This window comes from Scyliorhinus canicula, chromosome 2 (genome assembly GCF_902713615.1).
Source record: "Scyliorhinus canicula chromosome 2, sScyCan1.1, whole genome shotgun sequence".
Taxonomy (NCBI): domain Eukaryota; kingdom Metazoa; phylum Chordata; class Chondrichthyes; order Carcharhiniformes; family Scyliorhinidae; genus Scyliorhinus; species Scyliorhinus canicula.
Genome location: NC_052147.1, coordinates 245,935,779 through 245,957,380, shown reverse-complemented (window position 1 = coordinate 245,957,380; position 21,602 = coordinate 245,935,779). Strand labels below are relative to the sequence as shown.

At 50.7% G+C, this 21,602-nt stretch overlaps 2 protein-coding genes across 2 annotated transcripts in view; both read left to right on the top strand.

The window, feature by feature from the left end:
• LOC119962084 (histamine N-methyltransferase-like) overlaps positions 1-21,602 on the top strand; it is a 233,759-nt gene that overhangs the window by 76,042 nt on the left and 136,115 nt on the right. The window lies entirely within an intron of this gene.
• LOC119962085 (histamine N-methyltransferase-like) overlaps positions 1-21,602 on the top strand; it is a 98,885-nt gene that overhangs the window by 2,314 nt on the left and 74,969 nt on the right. The window contains exon 2 of the mRNA XM_038789940.1: positions 17,299-17,448. Within this exon, the coding sequence (XP_038645868.1) occupies positions 17,312-17,448 (137 nt within the window). The 5' untranslated portion in view covers positions 17,299-17,311. The remainder of the gene's footprint in view (positions 1-17,298; positions 17,449-21,602) is intronic.

Here is a 21,602-nt window from a genome sequence, read left to right as displayed (position 1 = left end):
TTACCCGGCAGTGAACATGACTCATTAATATTGGCACAATCTTTCATCCGCACCATGTTCGAGGGACGAGGAGGAGGGCTGGTTGCTGGGCGACAGGGGTTACCCGTTGCGGTCATGGCTGATGACACCTATACGGAGAACCGCTACAACGGTGCCCAAGCAGCAACTGGGTGTGTGATAGAGAGGTGCTTTGGGCTGCTGAAGATGCGTTTCAGGTGCCTGGACCGCTCTGGAGGGGCCCTCCAGTACCCAACAGATAGGGTCAATGGCATCGTTGTGGTCTGCTGCGTCCTGCACAACATAGCCCAGCAGAAGGGCGATGTGCTGCAGGCAGAGAAGGGGGAAAGGGAGGAACAGCAAGACGAGGTGCAGACCTCCCCAGATGAGGAGGATGGGGGCAATGGTCAGGTCAGACGGGCTGGACATGGACAGTAGGCTGCCCACTGTTACCGGCTGGGCCAGCGGGCACCTGACAGGCTGATAGCCGTCTGGTTCACGGGTTAGGGGGGCGTGGGAACAGACTGCACACTACAGCACCAGCCTACCACCCTCACCCCACCCATCCAACACCAACCACCCTCACCCCACCCGCATGCACACCACCCTTCCATTTCACATCCACCTGCGGCACAACGGGCCGGGCTCACACAGTCGCTGGTGGAAGCATGTCTGTTAGAGGCCATGGACGATGATGGCAACCGGCTCTGTGATTAACTCTGGGCTCTACATCGTTGGACAATGTCTGACCCATGGGCACAGTGCCACCCTCCACCCGGACCGTCCCTGCATGCAGCCGTGACACTGCAGCGCGTGGTCCTGTCGTCTGCCCGGGGGGATGGTGAGGGCGACCCGGGAGGAGGGCTGGCATACTCACCTGAGGCCGACGTTCTATCACCCCTCACACACACACTGGCACTCACCTCACACCACATCCTTGTACGCATCGGACACAGCACAAAGGCAGCTTCTGTAGCTGTGAAAGTGAGTTTAATAACAAACAGTTCATACTCATGCCGTAGCCCCAGAACTAATCCGTGCCCTGCACCCGTGCCAACTTACTCAATGTCTAATTTTTTGCCCTCACGGGCCCCATGACTCCATCTAGGTGGTTCCCCAGACGGTACAGCAGAACTGGAGGTGGCATCCTGTGATTCCTGCCCTGTGACTAGGGATCCCTTTGGCGGTTGTTTCATGGGGTGGCCTGGCCTAGAAGAGCCAGGCTGCGGCTCGGTCGACTGGGATGGCGAGCTGCCAGCCTGTCCTGCCCGTTGCCCACCAGTTGCACCTGGGATGGAAGGGAGGGGGAGTCCGAGGTGTCGCGGTGTTCCGGGACCCCCCTGACCGGGGGACCCGGAACGGGCCCCAGCCCCTCCTCCTCCCTCGGGGTGCCTGATGGCCCCCGGGCCTCTACAAGGGTCAGGGATGTGAACGGACCGAGAACCCGACACCCCCCCCCCCCCCCCCCCCCCCCCGACACCTGGCGTTGCCAGTCCTGGAGACCAGCCCTGGTATCAACAGGGTCTGCAAGTTTGAAGCCATGGAGCTCAGGGAGTTGGCCATCCCCGTCTGTATCTGGGCGACGCCGGCCAGCACCATGGCACCGATGCCCTCTGCGATGGCCTGCTGAGACTGGGCCACGGCGTAGAGTGCCTCTGCGATCTGCTGCCTGCGCTGGCTCATGGCTGCCTGTGAGAGGGCAGCCGTGTCCTGGGCCACGGATGCTGCCTGCACGGAAAGCCCCACACATTGCATACTGTGACCCATGTCTGACACCGTCACACCCATTGCCTCCACCGCAGATGCCACCCGTGTGGTGTCAGCCTGGGTAGCACGCATGACCGGCACCACTACCTGCTCCTGCATGTGGGTGGACTCCTCCACGTTCGTCTGCAGCTGCCGCAAGCCGGCCGTCACCCCCTTCGGTCGTCCATTGGTCCATGACTGCATCGGGTCTATGGGTGGGTGTGGTAACTCCAGGAACCCGGGACCCATCAGGGCGGCAGGTGGTTGCCTGCGCCGGGCTGCCCTCCGACCGTCCGGCCCCTCGGCTGCTCCTGCCTCTACCTGCTATACCGGGACAGCTGTGTTGTCCGCACCAGTTAGTGTCCCAGATGCCTAATCGCTAAAGTGCCCAACCGAGGTGAGTGTCTCTGCGATGGTGGAAGGTGTAGGAGATAGCAATGGCGTAGTGTCCTGCTCCTCATCCGACCCGAAGTCCAGGGTCCCATGGAGTGGTGATTCATGTCCATCTGTTCCCTATGTGTGGGTATCGTGTGCGTCAGTGTCCTGGGCGTCGGTGTCCTGTGTGTTAGGGTCCTGTGCGCCAGTGTCCTGTACCAGCCTGCCCGAACAGGCGCCGGAATGTGGCGACTAGGGGCTTTTCACAGTAACTTCATTGAAGCCTACTCGTGACAATAAGCGATTTTCATTTTCATTTTTTCATTTTCTGTGCGTGAGTGTCCTGGGTCAGCTGCGACGGGGGCCTGTTGCTGTGGCTGCCCTCCTCGTCGCTGGGTGTGGCCCGCCGGCGTCGCCACACTCACACTAGATATGGGCGGCGTCCGCCTGGTGCTCCGGGTCTGTCACTGGCTCGTGGCCACCCTGGAACGTTCTGGGGGCGTTGTATGCCTGATAGGCCGGGTCTGTCCCTCCAACCCCCATATCCCCCCTCCGCCCAAATCCCCCTTCCCCCTTTCCCCTTGGGGCAGCCAGGGACAGACCCGGAGCACCAGGCGGTTGCCGGCGGCCACACCCAGCGACGAGGAGGGCAGCCACAGCAACAGGCCCCCGTCGCAGCTGACCCAGGACACTCACGCACAGGACACCGACGCCCAGGACACTGACGCACACGACACCCACACACAGGATATGGGGGAAGGAGGGATATGGGAGAAGAGGGGATAGGGTGAAGGGGATAATGGGGATATGGGGGGAGGGGGATATGGGGCAAATGGGGAAGAGTGATATTGGGGAAGGGGGGATACGGGGGAGGGGGGATATGGAGGGAGGGGGGAAATGGGGGAAGGGGGACATGCGGGAAGGGGGGATATAGAACATAGAACATAGAACATAGAACGATACAGCGCAGTACAGGCCCTTCGGCCCTCGATGTTGCACCGACATGGAAAAAAAAACTAAAGGCCATCTAACCTACACTATGCCCTTATCATCCATATGCTTATCCAATAAATTTTTAAATGCCCTCAATGTTGGCGAGTTCACTACTGTTGCAGGTAGGGCATTCCACGGCCTCACCACTCTTTGCGTAAAAAACCCACCTCTGACCTCTGTCCTATATCTATTACCCCTCAATTTAAGGCTATGTCCCCTCGTGCTAGCCACCTCCATCCGCGGGAGAAGGCTCTCGCTGTCCACCCTATCTAACCCTCTGATCATTTTGTATGCCTCTATTAAGTCACCTCTTAACCTTCTTCTCTCTAACGAAAACAACCTCAAGTCCATCAGCCTTTCCTCATAAGATTTTCCCTCCATACCAGGCAACATCCTGGTAAATCTCCTCTGCACCCGTTCCAAAGCTTCCACGTCCTTCCTATAATGAGGCGACCAGAACTGTACGCAATACTCCAAATGCGGCCGTACCAGAGTTTGGTACAGCTGCATCATGACCTCATGGCTCCGAAACTCAATCCCTCTACCAATAAAGGCCAACACACCATAGGCCTTCTTCACAACCCTATCAACCTGGGTGGCAACTTTCAGGGATCTATGTACATGGACACCGAGATCCCTCTGCTCATCCACACTACCAAGAATTTTACCATTAGCCAAATATTCCGCATTCCTGTTATTCTTTCCAAAGTGAATCACCTCACACTTCTCCACATTAAACTCCATTTGCCACCTCTCAGCCCAGCTCTGCAGCTTATCTATGTCCCTCTGTAACCTGCAACATCCTTCCGCACTGTCTACAACTCCACCGACTTTAGTGTCGTCTGCAAATTTACTCACCCATCCTTCTGCGCCCTCCTCTAGGTCATTTATAAAAATGACAAACAGCAACGGCCCCAGAACAGATCCTTGTGGTACGCCACTCGTAACTGAACTCCATTCTGAACATTTCCCATCAACTACCACTCTCTGTCTTCTTTCAACTAGCCAATTTCTGATCCACATCTCTAAATCACCCTCAATCCCCAGCCTCCGTATTTTCTGCAATAGCCGACCGTGGGGAACCTTATCAAACGCTTTACTGAAATCCATATACACCACATCAACTGCTCTACCCTCGTCTACCTGTTCAGTCACCTTCTCAAAGAACTCGATAAGGTTTGTGAGGCATGACCTACCTTTCACAAAACCATGCTGACTATCCCTAATCATATTATTCCTATCTAGATGATTATAAATCGTATCTTTTATAATCCTCTCCAAGACTTTACCCACCACAGACGTTAGGCTCACCGGCCTATAGTTACCGGGGTTATCTCTACTCCCCTTCTTGAACAAAGGGACCACATTTGCTATCCTCCAGTCCTCTGGCACTATTCCTGTAGCCAATGATGACCTAAAAATCAAAGCCAAAGGCTCAGCAATCTCTTCCCTGGCTTCCCAGAGAATCCTAGGATAAATCCCATCCGGCCCCGGGGACTTATCTATTTTCACCTTGTCCAGAATTGCCAACACTTCTTCCCTACGCACCTCAATGCCATCTATTCTAATAGCCTGGGTCTCAGCATTCTCCTCCACAATATTATCTTTTTCTTGAGTGAATACTGACGAAAAGTATTCATTTAGTATCTCGCTTATCTCCTCAGCCTCCACACACAACTTCCCACCACTGTCCTTGACTGGCCCTACTCTTACCCTAGTCATTCTTTTATTCCTGACATACCTATAGAAAGCTTTTGGGTTTTCCTTGATCCTACCTGCCAATGACTTCTCATGCCCCCTCCTTGCTCGTCTCAGCTCTCTCTTTAGATCCTTCCTCGCTTCCTTGTAACTATCAAGCGCCCCAACTGAAACTTCACGCCTCATCGTCACATAGGCCTCCTTCTTCCTCTTAACAAGAGATTCCACTTCTTTTGTAAACCACGGTTCCCTCGCTCGACCCCTTCCTCCCTGCCTGACTGGTACGTACTTATCAAGAACATGCAATAGCTGTTCCTTGAACAAGCTCCACATATTCAGTGTGCCCAACCCTTGCAGCCTACTTCTCCAACCAACACATCCTAAGTCATGTCTAATGGCATCATAATTGCCCTTCCCCCAGCTATAACTCTTGCCCTGCGGGGTATACTTATCCCTTTCCATCACTAACGTAAAGGTCACCGAATTGTGGTCACTGTCTCCAAAGTGTTCACCTACCTCCAGATCTAACACCTGGCCTGGTTCATTACCCAAAACCAAATCCAAAGTGGCCTCACCTCTTGTTGGCCTGTCAACATATTGTGTCAGAAAACCCTCCTGCACACATTGTACAAAGAACGACCCATCCAATGTACTCGAACTATATCTTTTCCAGTCAATATTAGGAAAGTTAAAGTCTCCCATAACAACTACCCTGTTACTTTCGCTCTTTTCCAGAATCATCTTCGCCATCCTTTCCTCTACATCTCTAGAACTATTAGGTGGCCTATAGAAAACTCCCAACAGGGTGACCTCTCCTTTCCTGTTTCTAACCTCAGCCCATACTACCTCGGAAGAAGAGTCCCCATCTTGCATCCTTTCTGCCACCGTAATACTGTCCTTGACTAGCAGCGCCACACCACCCCCTCTTTTGCCCCCTTCTCTGACCATACTAAAGCACCTAAACCCCGGAACCTGCAACAACCATTCCTGTCCCTGCTCTATCCATGTCTCTGAAATGGCCACAACATCGAAGTCCCAGGTACCAACCCATGCTGCCAGTTCCCCTACCTTATTTCGTATACTCCTGGCATTGAAATAGACACACTTCAAACCACAGACCTGAACACTGCCGCCCTCCTGCGAAGTCAAATCTGTGCTCCTGACCTCTCTACTCTCAATCTCTCGCACCCCAAAACTACAATCCAGGTTCCCATGCCCCTGCTGAATTAGTTTAAACCCCCCCAAAGAGTACTAACAAATCTCCCCCCCAGGATATTGGTGCCCCTCAGGTTCAGATGTAGACCATCCTGTCTATAGAGGTCCCACCTTCCCCAGAAAGAGCTCCAGTTATCCAGAAATATGAATCCCTCCCGCCTGCACCATCCCTGTAGCCACGTGTTTAATTGCTCTCTCTCCCTATTCCTCATCTCACTATCACGTGGCACGGGCAACAACCCAGAGATAACAACTCTGTTTGTTCTCGCTCTGAGCTTCCATCCTAGCTCCCTAAAGGCCTGCCTGACATCCTTGTCCCCTTTCCTACCTATGTCGTTAGTGCCAATGTGGACTACGACTTGGGGCTGCTCCCCCTCCCCTTTAAGGACCCGGAAAACACGATCCGTGACATCACGTACCCTTGCACCTGGGAGGCAACATACCAAACGTGAGTCTCTCTCGCTCCCACAAAATCTCCTATCTGTGCCACTGACTATTGAGTCCCCAATTACTAATGTTCTACTCCTTTCCCCCCTTCCCTTCTGAGCAACAGGGACAGACTCCGTGCCAGAGGCCCGTACCCCATGGTTTACCCCTGGTAAGTCGTCCCCCCCACAAGTATCCAAAACGGTATACTTGTTACTCAGGGGAACGACCGCAGGGGATCCCTGCACTGACTGCTTCTTCCCAGTCCCTCTTACAGTTACCCATCTATCTCCAGTCTTTGGTGTAACTACTTCCCTGAAGCTCCTATCTATGACCCCCTCTGCCTCCCGAATGATCCGAAGTTCATCCAGCTCAAGCTCCAGGTCCCTAACACGGTTTTTGAGGAGCTGGAGTTGGGTGCACTTCCCACAGATGAAATCAGCAGGGACACTGACGGCGTCCCTCACCTCAAACATTCTGCATGTTCAAACACTCAAACATGTGGGAAGGAGGATATGGGGAAGGAGGATATGGGGGTGGGGGATATGGGGAAGGGGATATTGGGGTTATCGGGGGAGGGGGATATGTGGGAAGGGGGATTCTGGGGAAAGTGGGATATGGGGGAGGGAGAATATGGGGAGGGAGGATATGGGGAAGGAGGGATATGGGGGAAGGGGATATTGGGGTTATTGGGGAGGGGGATATGGGGGAATGGGGGAAGGGGGTATGGGGATATGAGGGAAGGGGGGATATGGGGGAAGGGGGTATATGGGGGAACATGGGGAGGGGGGATATGGGACACAGGGAGATATGGTGGAAGGAGGGATATGGGAGAAGGGGATATGGGGGAAGGGGGAAATGGGGGAAGGGGACATGCGGGAAGGGTGGATATGGGGAAAGGGAGATATGCGGAAACGGCGGATATGGGGGAAGGAGGATATGGGGAAGGAGGACATGTGGGAAGGGGGGATATGGGGGAAGGGGGGATATGGGGGAACAGGGATATGGGGGAAGGGGGATATGGGGGAAGGGGGGATATGGGCCATCGCGCCGATTCATGGAGAATCCCGCCCAGAATCCTTAGCAGAAGTAATTGGATGTAAACCAGTCCAGATCCAATTGGCTATATTAGATAATATTTCCTCAAAGTTCTATCGGTAAAAAGTTGCCTTTCATGAGCAGCCACATGGGCTCCTGAAAGGAAATCTTCAATAGGTGTCCAGCTGTGATGCTGAAAAAGATTAAAAGCAGTTTTGATACCAATGCAGGATGAGTGTAGGTATTCCCATTGCTAAATTTGTACAATAAATCCTTGCTTATCCTTTAAGAAATAAACAATGCATACCAATTTCTACCCTAATATTTTAGTGATTTTTTTGAGGGATAAATATTTGCGAGGATACTGAGTGACCTCCAGCTGCTTGTAAGACAATTAGATTTTGTATGTCCTCTTGAGAAAGCAAACAGAGTCTTGGGGTGGGACTTTCTGGCCCTTCCCGCTGGCGAGATCTTCCGGCCCTGCCGAAGGTGAGATCTTCCGGCCCTGCCGAAGGTGACCCCTTGGTGGCGGGACAGGCAAGTCGCACTAAACATCGTAGACTTCAGCGGGAGCAGAAGCTGGAGCTGGCAGACAATGGTGTGCTGCCCCTTCTGCAGGAAAACTTGCCGCAGAGGGTGGTGGGGAAATCCTGCATTTGGTTTCATGTTTCGGGCTTTCATCTTTTGTGCTTTATCGACCCTTTTAATCATCTTTTGATTTGATGTTTTCAGTTTCTTTTTTTCTTTGTTTTGTTCAATGCAGTGTCCCTTTAAGGAGTGCCCCTTTTAATTTTCCCTCAGTTTGTTTGATTTAGTTGAATTGATTGAACTGAAGAAAGTTCAAAGTGAAGGAATGGGATGAAGCCTCAGTTTTTAGGACTCTAACCTTGGTGACATGGGATCAAGAGGCAAAGGGCTTGCTTCTCCTCCAGGTCCCCAATGCCTGCTGGTCAGGATCCATTAGCTGCCCACCCATCAACCAAGGCAGACATCACTGTCCAATTGACTTTGGCCAGTCAGGATGAGCAAGCACATTCCCCTCCTGAAAGTCCCAGTGGGCGCAAACTTAATGGTCGCAAAAGTTTCAAGGCTAAATGCAAGTCCAAGTGGGTGAGGACATATGCGAGGTGCAGCAATGGGAGGACACCTGAACTGTGAGCGTGCAATCACTGCCGACAAAGCTCTGGGACTGGCTGCTCCCAGATCAGGAAGTTCTATAGGTCAGTGGAGATAATGATGGTCAACAGCTGCAACATCAACCTGACTCCCTTTCATTCCTCGCAGGGTTCAAATCGATATCAGGATCGAACCAGTGGAGCTGGCTATCTTACTTATCACAGCACTGGGGAACACTGAAGATGTGGCAGCTCCTGCAGATCAAGACCAGGGGCCGCAGGGCGGGGCTGGAGGCTGCACCAGCCATGCAGGGAGCACAAAGGCACCAATGATGCCACAAGGTCTTCCGGACTCGTGTGTCTTTCCTGGAGCTGTCCGACACCATGTGCGGAAGGAGACTCCGCCGAATGAAGGAGATGTGCCAAATTCTTGCAGATATGGCAGCAGAACAAACCCAATCCCTATGACCTTCAAGGACATGGCAGCAATCAGCCACAATGCAGAGGTTCCTCCCAGGGCTCCACTAAGGACCTCTGTAGAATCTACAGATATCTTCCCATCAGTGCATCCTGGAGGTGACGGATGCACTGTGTGCAAGGGCACTTTGTCCTGGACCAGGCCTGGCAGGATGAGAGGGCTACAAGGTTTGGGCAGATAGCTTGCCTGCCACAGGTGCAGGGGCTGAAAGACTGCCCCCATATCGCTTTCCTCACCGCACTGTACCAGGGAGTTCCCTTCATCAATCACAAGGGGTTCCACTCCCTCATGTCTAGCTGGTGTGCAAACACTAGATGCGTGTCATGCATGAGGGTGCCAGTTTTCCAGGGAGCATGCATGACAGCATCATCCTTGGCCTGTAGCAGATCCCTGGGTTCTTCAAAGGACACCCCAGATGACAGGTGCAGCTCCTCAGAGACAGCGGATATCCACTCAGATCATGGCTGATGACATCAGTGTAGAGGCCACAGACCACTTCGGAGACCAATTGTAATAAGACTTACAATGCGACTCGATCTGTTAATGGGCAGTGCACTGGCCTGTTAATGATGTGATTCCGCTGCCTTGACAGGTCTGGTGGGACTTTCAATACAGCCCCCAGAGGGTCTCCTACATTATTGTGGTCAGCTGTGCCCGATACAACCTGGCTCTGCAGTGGGGCAAGGAGCTTTCTGAGGACAACATTGAGGAGCGGAATATGTCCTCGGGTGAGGCGGACGTGCTGGGTAGTGGTGCCGAGAGGGCGAAGGAGCACATAGGCAGAAGGGCTATAAACACATCCCACTTCATGGATGAAGACTGGCATGCTGGCTGACAGTATGGCCACCCTTCCCACCAGCTGATCTCAGTAAAGGTGGATTCAATTTGGCTGGTCACTCCCACAGTCACCTGTGTCGAAGGCCCCAGGCTAAGCTCCAGCAAATCCTCCTCCCTCTGAGTTCTCATGAGCCCCTGGATTACTGGATGGCATCGAGGGGCAGCTGGTGTGAACTCCAGAAGCCTCACTACCTTCTGACGCTGACAGTCCCAGAGGCCCACCATTGTCTGCACCGTGCAGTTGAAGATCTCAGCCATAGACTTAAGGACTGAGCCATGTTCCGGACATCTCCCACTGTGGATCTAATTTCTCCCCCAAGGCTTTCCACTGCGGATATCACCCTCGCAGTATTGGCCTCCATGCCACGCATTGCCAACACCCTCTCATTCTGCAGAAGGTTGTGTGGCTGTTCCATTTGGCCTTGCAGTCTCAGGAGTGTCACTCTCAACCCTTCCTGCCATTCCTGGCTCTGCCTTTGCATTTCAAGAAGCTGAAGGATGAATATGTCCAGAGGCATGGCTCAGGAGTCCTGGGATCCAGCAGATCTCCAACTGCCTGATCCCTGGGACACTCCTGCATCAACCTGGTGTGTATCATAGAATCATAGAATCATAGAATTTACACTGCAGAAGGAGGCCATTCAGCCCATCGAGTCTGCACCGGCTCTTGGAAAGAGCACCCTACCCAAGGTCAACAACTCCACCCCATCCCTGTAACCCAGTAACCCCACCCAACACTAAGGGCAATTTTGTACACTAAGGGCAATTTATCATGGCCAACCCACCTAACCTGCACATCTTTGGACTGTGGGAGGAAACCGGAGCATCCAGAGGAAACCCACGCACACGGGGAGGATGTGCAGACTCCGCACAGACAGTGACCCAAGCCGGAATCGAACCTGGGACCCTGGAGCTGTGAAGCGATTGTGCTATCCACAATACTACCGTGCATCGGAAGCGGTGTGGTGCTCACCAGATAGTGACTCAGAAACCTACACCGAGGTGTGTGTGCCTGCACTTGTGGACGGTGCAGGTGATAATCATGACACATCTTTGGTGTCATCCGCCATCGTCTCGAAGGTAATTGGAAGGTTGGGCAGTGAGACACTGCTGGTGGATGTGCCAGGCTGCTGGGGTGATGGGAAAGGAACACGGTATTAGTACATGATCAAGGCAACGGTCTGGGACACACAGAACCCATTTGTGTTTGGTCACATGGATGAACATGCAGGGGTTCTTTACCTTTGTCTCACAGGCCGAGCTCGCTCTCCGCACAGGCCCACCACTGCTCATCGCCTGTGAGCATCAGGGCTCTCTCTCTCTTCAAATGGAGTCAGGATCTTCAACTCCAGTATCCCATCACCCGCCTTAGCTCACTCACGACAGTTGTGAACAAGCTTATCCTGAAGGAACACAAATGGAGATTATGTTAGCTGGCTGTCTGGTCGGTCAGATGTCAATGAAAGCTGTATGTGTGAGCATGGCACGTGAGCAGGGAAGCATTGTGAGGGGAGGAGTCCCGAGGGTGTGGGAAGCTGGGGCCCTGCTAGCTGGTGGCCTGTGAAGTCAAGGTGACATTCCTCGAGGTGACAGCAAGCTGGAGTGCAGAAAGGATACAGGAAGCACTTACACTGGCAGAACGGAATAGGTTGTTCATCTTCTTGCAGCATTGCACCCCTGCCCTCTTGTGGTGGTGCTGCCACCATCTCCCAGGTGGGGCTCATCACCTTGCTGGAGGGTTTCTTGTCAACCTGAGGGTAAGTTGTTGCCGTTCTCTCCTCCCCGGCATTCAGTGTTGTGGTTCGCATTCCCTCTGAATCGTGGAGCTGCCATCCTCCTGGCTTGAATGAGCGCAGGTGCTGTCGAGCCATTTAATAGCATTGCCCCCTTGACTGAAGGGCTCAGATGAACACAGGGTGGGAGAAGTGGTTAAAATTGCTGTCCGGATCGCACCATCGGGGCTGGTGGGATTCGTGCTGATTTTCGCTCCGAGAGTGATGCTTAGCTCAGACTTAGGTAAATTCTGCCCCAGGAGTAGGAATAGTTCATTTGGCCCATTAGCTTCCTCCACCACTCATTAAGATCATGGCTAACACAATTGTGACCTAGGCTGCACTTTTCTGTCCTCCGCCTAAACCTTGAATCCCTCAAAAGTCACTAGCCTTATGTGGTGATATGCATCACTGTAAATACACAAGGGGTTAATGTAAATACATGTAGACTAGCTAGACACTAGAGGGAGCTCCAGAGACATGACACACAGACACTCAACCAATAGATCAGTTAGATAGGACGTGACCAATGGGCATTCACGATACACACAGAGGTGACACCGCCACAAGAGGGCATTACACCAACCCATATATAAAGGACACCACACACATGATCTTCCTCTTTCCAGTGGAGACAGTCAGTGAGTAGAGACACAGGGTTGATTCAAAATCACTCCCACCTCGTGGATTGTAGCAGACTGGTTAATCAGTCTGAGTAGCTATAGAAGGATTACCAGTAGTGGCGAACCCGAGTAGGAGGAGTGTAAATAGTTTAATAAACGTGTTGAAGTTATCTCCACGTCTGAACCTTCCTTTGTCAAGTGCACCACAAGGAAGCCACTTATGTCACACATGGAGCATAACAAGACACCATATTGTTTGAATTCATGCAACATAGCAATCTTTGTGCCATGAGTCTCCCTTTTGCCAATATTAGTTTGAATCTGGCGCCAAGTCAAGGGGATTGCCAGGTTCTGAGTAGCAATGATGCCATCAAGGCAGGAGAGCAGCTCATTACATTGCCTTATTCTGAGAGAGAGAAATCCAGAAAGTAAAAAGCACTGAATTTTACACATAGCAAAATAAACGATTGGGCGCATACACATGGGATAAAGGTGGAAGCTAAAATATCATTGCCTTTTAAAAAATGTAAGCATAGGTGCAATTTCATATCAGAGTTTGTGTTGCTGCTTAGAAGTTCATTATTGATACAATACATCGTTAAAAATCCAGAAACACCTCATCAAATAAGGTGCAACTTATTCACAGGATTTTGCGACAATGCTGATGGTCACCCAGTGGTTAGCACTGCTGCCTCACAGCAGGATGGTCCTGGTTTCAATTCCGTCGTCAGGTCACTGTCTGTGTGGAGTTTGCACGTTCTCCCCGTGTCTGTGTGTGTTTCCTCCAGCTGCTCCAGTTTCCTCCCACAGTCCAAAGATGTACAGGTTAGGTGGATTGGCCATGTTAAATTGTCCCGAAGTGTCCAATGATATGAAGGTTAATTGGGGTTATGGGGATATGTCAGGGAGTTGGGCCTACGTAGGATGCTCTTTCGGCGGGTTGGTGCAGACTTGATGGGCTGAATGGCCTCCTTCTGCACTGTAGGGATTCTACAGAATACTGAGAGAACAAGGTTGGCTGTTTCTTACTGGTTACATTCTGGAAGGACCACAACAATGCAGCATCTGTAGATGCTTAGGGTACTCTGGATCTCTGTGTTTAACTGTATGTGTGGACTACAGAAGTTGCTGCCAGTTTCAGAGGACCAATGACAGGAAATGTTGACATTTCACTGAACATTCAGTGAATCCGTTTGTTACAAATGTCATTTCAGATTTGTTGCCTTTTAAAAATAAAATGCTCTTTTCTTCACAGTATTGGGACAAAGGGAGATTCCAGTCTAAAGGTCCTGGGGGTAGGAAGTGGTTCAGGTCGGTCCTGCCGTGTGCATTGTTCCATATCTAATGGTGTATCTGTTGTATTCAGAAGGATTGTATTTTATCACCCCTCATACAGAATATTTAATCAAATATCGATTTTCGATGACAAATAAAAATGATCAAGTAATGAATGTCAATGGATGCTATTTTGTAAGTTTCTATGAGATCCCCTCTCACTCTTCTAAACTCTAATGAATATATTTGATTTGATTTATTATTGTCACCTGTATTAGTATACAGTGAAAAGTATTGTTTCTTGCGTGCTGTACAAACAATGCATACTGTACATAGGGAAGGAAGGAGAGACTGCGGAATATAATGTTACAGTTATAGCAAGGTGCAGAGAAAAGATCAACTTAATACGAGGTAGGTCTATTCAAAAGTCTGATGGCAGTAGGGAAGAAGCTGTTCTGAGTCGGTTGGTACATGACCTCAAACTTTGGTATCTTTTTCCTGACGGTAGAAGGTGGAAGAAAGTATGCCCAGGATGCGTGGGGTCCTTAATTATGCTGGCTGCCTTTCTGAAGCAGCGGGAATTGTAGACAGAGTCAATAGATGGGAGGTTGGTTTGCGTGATGGATTGGGCTATATTCACGACCTTTTGTAATTTCTTGGGCAGAGCAGGATCCATACCAAGCAGTGATACAACCAGAAAGAAATCTTTCTATGCAGCATCTGTAGAAGTTGGTGAGCGTCCTAGGTGACATGCCAAATTTCCTTAGTCTTCGAGAAAGTAGTCATTGGTGAGCTTTTGTTATAACCTGCCTGCTTACCATTGGCTGGGGACGAATGACAATCCCACAATCCTGTGGGAGTATAAACTTCCTCAATGAGGCGGGAGGAGAAATCATTAGCAGACTCCCTGCATAAATAGAGCTGGCCAGTTTGGAACCAGGGAGAGAGAGGAGTGAGCAGCAAGGGAAGTTGCTGCTGCTGCTGCTGCTGTTGTATATATATATGTTATTGTAAATAAATGTTATTCCTTTGTATCCTGAAATCTCATGCTGGATTCTCCGTGGCCCTCACAAAAGCTTTCTTAACTATAGTGTTGGCATGGGGGGGACCAGGGTAGGCTGTTGGTGATCTGGACACCTAAAAACTTGAAGCTCTCGACCCTTTCTACTTTGTTCCCATTGATGTAGACAGTGGCATGTTCTCCTCTACGCTTCCTGAAGTCGATGACAACCTCCTTTGGTTTGTTGACATTGAGGGAGAGATTATTGTCGTCGCACCTGTTCACCAGGTTCTCTATCTCATTCCTGTACTCTGTCTCGTCATTGTTTGAAATCTGACCCACTACTGTGGTGTCATCAGCTAATCTGAAAATCAAGTTGGAGGGGAATTTGGCCACACAGTCTTCGGTGTATAAAGAGTATAGTAGGGAGCTGAGGACACAGCCTTGTGGGGCACCAGTGTTGAGGATGATCGTGGAGGAGGTGTTGTTGCCTATCCTTACTGATTGTGGCCTGTGGGTGAGAAAGTTCAGGATCCAGTCGCAGAGGAAGGAGCCGAGGCCAAGGCCACAGAGTTTGGAGATGAGTTTCGTCGGAATGAATTTCGTAGAAATTTCAAGATGGCGCCAGTGCGAGGCGACTTCTTGCAAGCTGTGCCCTGCAAAACCTCTAATTCTATCTTTTACTCTCGTTCTATGCTACTAAAACTTCATTCTAACTCTCTTAAACTTTCTAACAATGTTCTCATTCAATTACTTACATATTTGTATAATATAATCCTAACTGATTTAATCTCTCCTCATATGACAGTCCCGCCATCCCAGGAATCAGCCAGGTAAACCTTCGCTGCACTCGCTGCATGGTAAGAACATCCTTCCTCAGATAAGAACACCAAAACTACACACAATACTCCAGGTGTAGCCACGCCAATGCACAATTAAATTGCAGTAAACATCTCTATTCCGATACTCAAATCCTCTCACTATAAAGGCCAACACACCATTTGCCATCTTTACTGCCTGCTGTACTGCGCGATTACTTTCAGTGACTAATGCACAAGGACACCAAGGTCTCGCTGAGCATCTATCTCTCAATTTATACCCATTCAAATATATTACGGTAAAATAGGAGTGAGTGGCAAAATGATTTGTCTGCCAATTCAGTTTAAGTCCACATCCCTTAGGCACCAAGACTTTCAAATGAGTCATACAATCATGAAATGGCTACAATACAGAAGGAGGTAATTTGGTCCATCATTGCCTTAACAAGGTGAATTCTCAGAGTGAAAAAGAGTAATGGTTTCATTGGGGACAATGGTATGAAAGGTGAAGGTTCAAGTGTAGTTGACCAAACCAGGAGATTCATAAATGTGGTGATGGAAGGAGGGGAAAAGCCTCGACAATTGGAATTTTGAAAGCCAATGTTTAAATAATTTGGGGATAGCTTTCCCACCAGGACCAATCCAGAAGGAGTTATGTTTGGGGCATGGAACAGGGGTGGTGCGCAGAAGGAAAAATAAACAGTAAAAGAGGAAATAAGAATACTGGTCCAAACTGATTTTTCCTCCTGGGTGGACAGTGATACAAGGAAGTGATTCGTTATCTGTGATTGGTATACTGTGAGTCGCAAGACCATGTGAGATGACAAGGTCAGGGTGTGGCTGTGAATATGGTTTGGAAAGATTACATTGAGGGAAAGATTAAGGTCGGACAAGAGGACACTGTTTTCGTTAGAGAGAAGAAGGTTAAGAGGGGACTTAATTGAGGCATACAAGATGATCAGAGGATTAGATAGGGTGGACATCGAGAGCCTTTTTCCTTGGATGGTGATGTCCAGCACGAGGGGACATAGCTTTAAATTGAGGGGAGATAGATATAGGACAGATGTCAGAGGTAGGTTCTTTACTCAGAGAGTAGTAAGGGCGTGGAATGCCCTGCCTGCAACAGTAGTGGACTCGCCAACACTAAACACATTCAAACGGTCATTGGATAGGCATATGGACGATAAGGGAATAGTGTAGAGCAGGAGTGGGCAAACTTTTCCGTGCAAGGGCCGCATTCAGAAATTCACAATTTTAAAGGGCCGCATAGTATATTAAGTAAAATAATTAATATTTAAAATAGCCAAAATAAAAGGTTTTTAAAGAAAAAAAAAAGCAATTAAGTTTTATTAATTAATATTTAAAGTAGAAACTTCACATGAACACATGTTGTGCCAAGCAATGATCACCGTACTCAAGTCAACGTATCCACCCTATACCAGTAACCCAACAGCCCCCCCCCCCCCCCATTAACCTTAAATTAAAAAAAAAAAATTTTAATGACTTGATCTTGGTGGGCCGCATAAAGACCTTTGGTGGGCCGCATGCGGCCCGCGGGCCGTAGTTTGCCCACCCCTGGTGTAGAGGGACTTTAGAAGGGTTTCACAGGACGGCGCAACATCGTGGGCCGAAGGGCCTGTACTGCGCTGTAATGTTCTATGTTCTATGTTCTATTGCGAGTACATGATGGGTTGGCATGCAAACAGAGGTAGGAGTCTAAAGTTGACTAAGATAAGTGAGCAGAGCATACACAGTGTGAGTTAATATTTGTCAAAAACAGGCAGTAATGGAATTTTCCAAATTTTTCGATCAAGGTCCAGTCAAGTCAAGGCAATGGCCATATCCTCATAATGAAATTCAGAGTGAACTGAACTGTTAATTTTCCTTAACAGCAGGGAACGAAAGATGGAGTCATCTATGAAACCCCTCTCCTCAGACTTTGGTCTGTATTTGAAGTCATTTAAACTGTTCCTAGAACGTTCCACTGAATATCAGTGTATGGAAAAGTTCATTGACGAGAATCTACCAGAAGTCGTAACCAGGTAAGGCTTGTTTACGATCATGTTCAAAACTGGGAATTCAGAAAAGACTATGAGCTATATAGTCTCTTACTTATTCAGTGGAAATCTTTCCTTAAATCTTAAGTTACGAAACTTAAATGTTTTCTTCTATTTACACATTGGGCGCGATTCTCCGCAACCATGATGGGTGGGAGAATAGCGAGAGGTCCGCTCCCGCACCTCCCGCTATTCTCCCACCCGCCCCAAAAATGGCGTGTCCGCCATGTCCATTTTGCACGGAGGCCCGCGATTCTCCGACCCGGATGGGCCGAGCGGCCTGCCGTTCCCGACCTGTTCACGACGGCGGCAACCACACCTGGTCGCTGCCGTCGTGAACATGGCGCGCCAGGTAAGTGTGGGGCCTAGGGGGGGGCGGATCGGGGATCGAGCACCACGACCGTGCTCGGGAGGGCACTGGCCCGCGATCGGTGCCCACCGATCATCGGGCCGCCGTCTCAAGGGGATGCACTCTTTACCCTCCGCCGTCCCGCAAGATCAAGCCGCCACGTCTTGCGAGGCGGCTGAGGGGAAAGACGACAACGGCGCAGCGTCATTCTTGGCGCGCCGGGCCTTGCGGAGAATTCCGCCCAATGGCGTGCAACAGTTGATAACATTCTTTATGAAGTGATGGTTGAAAATTTCAGATACGCAGCTTCTGTTTATTGGGATCTAACTGCCTTATTAACCGCATGATGTAGCAAGCAGGAAGATTGCAATCATTCCCAGTTATCAGTGCGTCACCCGGTATATTGGGAAAGATAAACCAATTCACCCGAGTGAGACTTCTGCTTAAGAGGGATGGAGCATAGCGGAGGGGTGGAGCATGAAGTGTTCAAACCGTGAATGATATTACAATACATTCAAAGGACGGTTTTGCAGGGATCCACTGGCACGGGATGCAAACATCGATATCACTGTAAACGAGAGGGCCGAGCAGGACGTCGGAATTGGTGCTGGGCGCGAAACGGATTTTTTCCATTTCACGCAATTCTCTGTCCAATCGCGTTGCCCGCTTCCGGCGTCGGGGAGTGGAGAATTCATCCCAGGAGCATCACATAATCAAACTGTTTGCTAATATTTCATGACCTTGAAATGTTTTAAAGGTTTAGCATTAACCTGGTGAAGCAAGAATACATTTTAGGAGAAGAAAATTAATATAACTTTTGGTGCAGTGCACGAAATAACCCTTACTTAATTGAACAAAACACTTTCCAACCATTTTCTTTAAATAACCATTGGCGCGATCCAATGGCCATGCTGCACACGAAACACAATTCACCGAGGCGCAATCTGGCTGATAGAAAACGGGTGATCCCACCCCTGGGATCTACTCGGCTCATAATGCCTCGCGGGATTCAAAGCGGTTTTGCAAGGTGTTTTTGGCAAATCTTCAACGACATCGGTAGGAAAAGGGACAGGGATGTAAAACAGGAATTCAGGCCCGATTGGGACGAGAGCACCACGACTGTGCTCGGGAGGGGACAGGCCAGCGATCGGTGCCCACCGATCGTCGGACCGGCGTCCAAAATGGACGCACTCTTTCCCCTCCGCTGTCCGGCAAGATCAAGCCGCCACATCTTGATCTTGCCGGGCGGCTGAGGAGAAAGACGGCCACCGCGCATGCGCGGTTCGTGCCGTCTGCGCGATGAAGTCATCCGTGCATGTACGGGTTGGAACCGGCAACCCGCGCATGCGCGGATGACTTCACAAATGCGCTGGATGCGCGTCATTCTCGGGGCTCCGAGGCCGTTGTGAACCTCGGCCGTGTTCACAACGGTCTTCACGAATTCGGCCCCCTGCGGAGAATTCCGCCCGTGAACTTTCCAAATATTGATTGGAACCACGATATTTCGAATAGTTTGGATGGGGCTGTTTTTGTCCAGTGTGTGCAGGAGGGTTTCCTCACACAATATGTGGATAGACCATCAAGAGGCGGGGCCACATTGGATTTGGTACTGGGTAATGAACCGGACCAAGTGTTAGATTTGGTTGTGGGAGAGCACTTTGGAGATGGTGACCACAATTCGGTGACTTTCACTGTAGCAATGGAGAAGGATAGGAACTTGATGCAGGGCAAGGTTTATAACTGGGGGAAGGGTAATTACGATGTGATTAGGCAAGAATTGGGGAGGATAAGATGGAAACAGGAACTGTCAGGGATAGGCACAATTGAGACGTGGAGCTTGTTGAAGGAGCAAATACTGTGTGTCCTTTTTTTAATATAAATGTTTTTATTGTTTTTTTTGAGCAAGGTATAATTACCGTTATGTACACAGAATAAGAAACACACACATATATATATACATACATTTAGAGGAGAAGGGCACACCCCAACATAAAAAAAATACAATAACATATGAAATGGAATAACTGGTGGGGTATTGTGCACCAGCTCGACAGCGGCATCTCTGTACATCTGGCAAAATTGCCCACCCCACAGAGGTAGGCGACTGCCTGCGGGGGGGGTGGGGACTGGGGGGGGGGGGGGGGGGGGGGGGGGGCAAGCACACCTTTGAGTGCCGTGAAGAAAATCACAGCGTGCGATATTTGGCTGTGCTGTGTGCTGCTGTCGCCCGCCCTTACCTGACGGGTCTCGCTGCCGTCCCACGCTCGCCCCCGCTTCTGCCGCTCCTCCCGTCCTCCATCTCCAGTTTCCTCGTTCCCCGCTCCTGGAGATGTCATGTACGTTTTGGCATCCCGTGTCCTCCCTCCGGCTCCCGCTTCCCTGCCCCCCCCCCCTCCCCCCCCTCCACGATTCGCCTCCCTCTCCCCAGGTATAGCTGTCTTCCCCCTCCCTCCCCCCCCTTCCCCCCCCCCCCCCCCCGTTGTTCGTCCCTCCCTCCTCAGGTTTAGCCGTCCATCCCCCCCCCCCCCCCCCCCCCCCCAGTCCATCTCCCCCCTCCATGCCCCGGCTACCTTCCTCCGACTCTCGACTATTTCCCTCTGATTCTTGGCCACTCGGCTATTCTTCCTCTTGTTCGTTGGCCACAAACAGGCCCCGGAACAGTTGCATGAATGGCTCCAACGTTCTGTGGAAGCCGTCGTCTGGCCCGCAGATGGCGAATTTGATTTTCTCCATTTGGAGAGATTCCGAGAGGTCGGACAGCCAGTCTTCTGCAGCTCTGGGCGGTGCTGCTGACCGCCAGCCAAACAGGATTCTACTGCGGGCGATCAGGGAGGCAAAGGCAAGGGCATCCGCCCTCCCCCCCCAGGAAGGGGCTTTTCACAGTAACTTCATTGAAGCCTACTTGTGACAATAAGCGATTTTCATTTTTCATTCATTTTCAATAGATCTGGCTGGTCTGAAACCCCGAAGACCGCCACTATCGAGCATGGCTCCACCCTCACCCCCACCACTTTGCCTCGAAGAAGGTCTCCATGTGGGCGTGGTTGGCCGGGCCTCTTTGGCACCGTTCACATCTGTCCTCCACCTCCGGGAAGAACCTACTCATACGGATTCTTGTTAAGTGGGCTCTATGTACCACTTTTAGTTGCGTCAGGCTGAGCCTTGCACACGTGACGGTGGAGTTGACCCTATGCACTGCTTCGCTCCAGAGTCCCCACCCTATCTCAATCCCCAGGTCCTCCTCCCATTTCTTTCTTGTTGCGTCCAGTACGGTGTCGGCCCTTTCTACCAGTCGGTCATACATGTCGCTACAGTTCCCTTTATCTAGGATGCTTGTGTCCAGTAGGTCTTCCAGTAGTGTCTGTTGTGGCTGTTGTGGGTACGTCCTTGTCTCCTTTCGTTAGATGTTTTTGAGCTGCAGATACCGTAGCTCGTTCCCCCTGGCTAGCCGTAATTCCTCTGTCAGTTCATCTAGTGTTGCGATCCTGCCGTCCATGTCTAGGTCCCTGACTGTCAGTGCCCCTCCATCCTGCCTCCACCTTTTGAAGGTGGCGTCAGTCAGTGCTGGTGTGAACCTATGGTTGTTGCAGATGGGAGCCTTTTCCGACATTTTGGTCAGGCCAAATTGCTGCTGCAGTTGGTTCCAGGATTGGAGGGTGGCTGTCACCACTGGGCTGCTGGAGTGTTTTTTGGGTGGGGATGGGAGTGCTGCTGTGGCGAGGGCCCGGAGGGAGGCCTCCTCCGTGCGCACCCACTCGGCCTCTGGCTCCTGGATCCATCTCCTTACTCG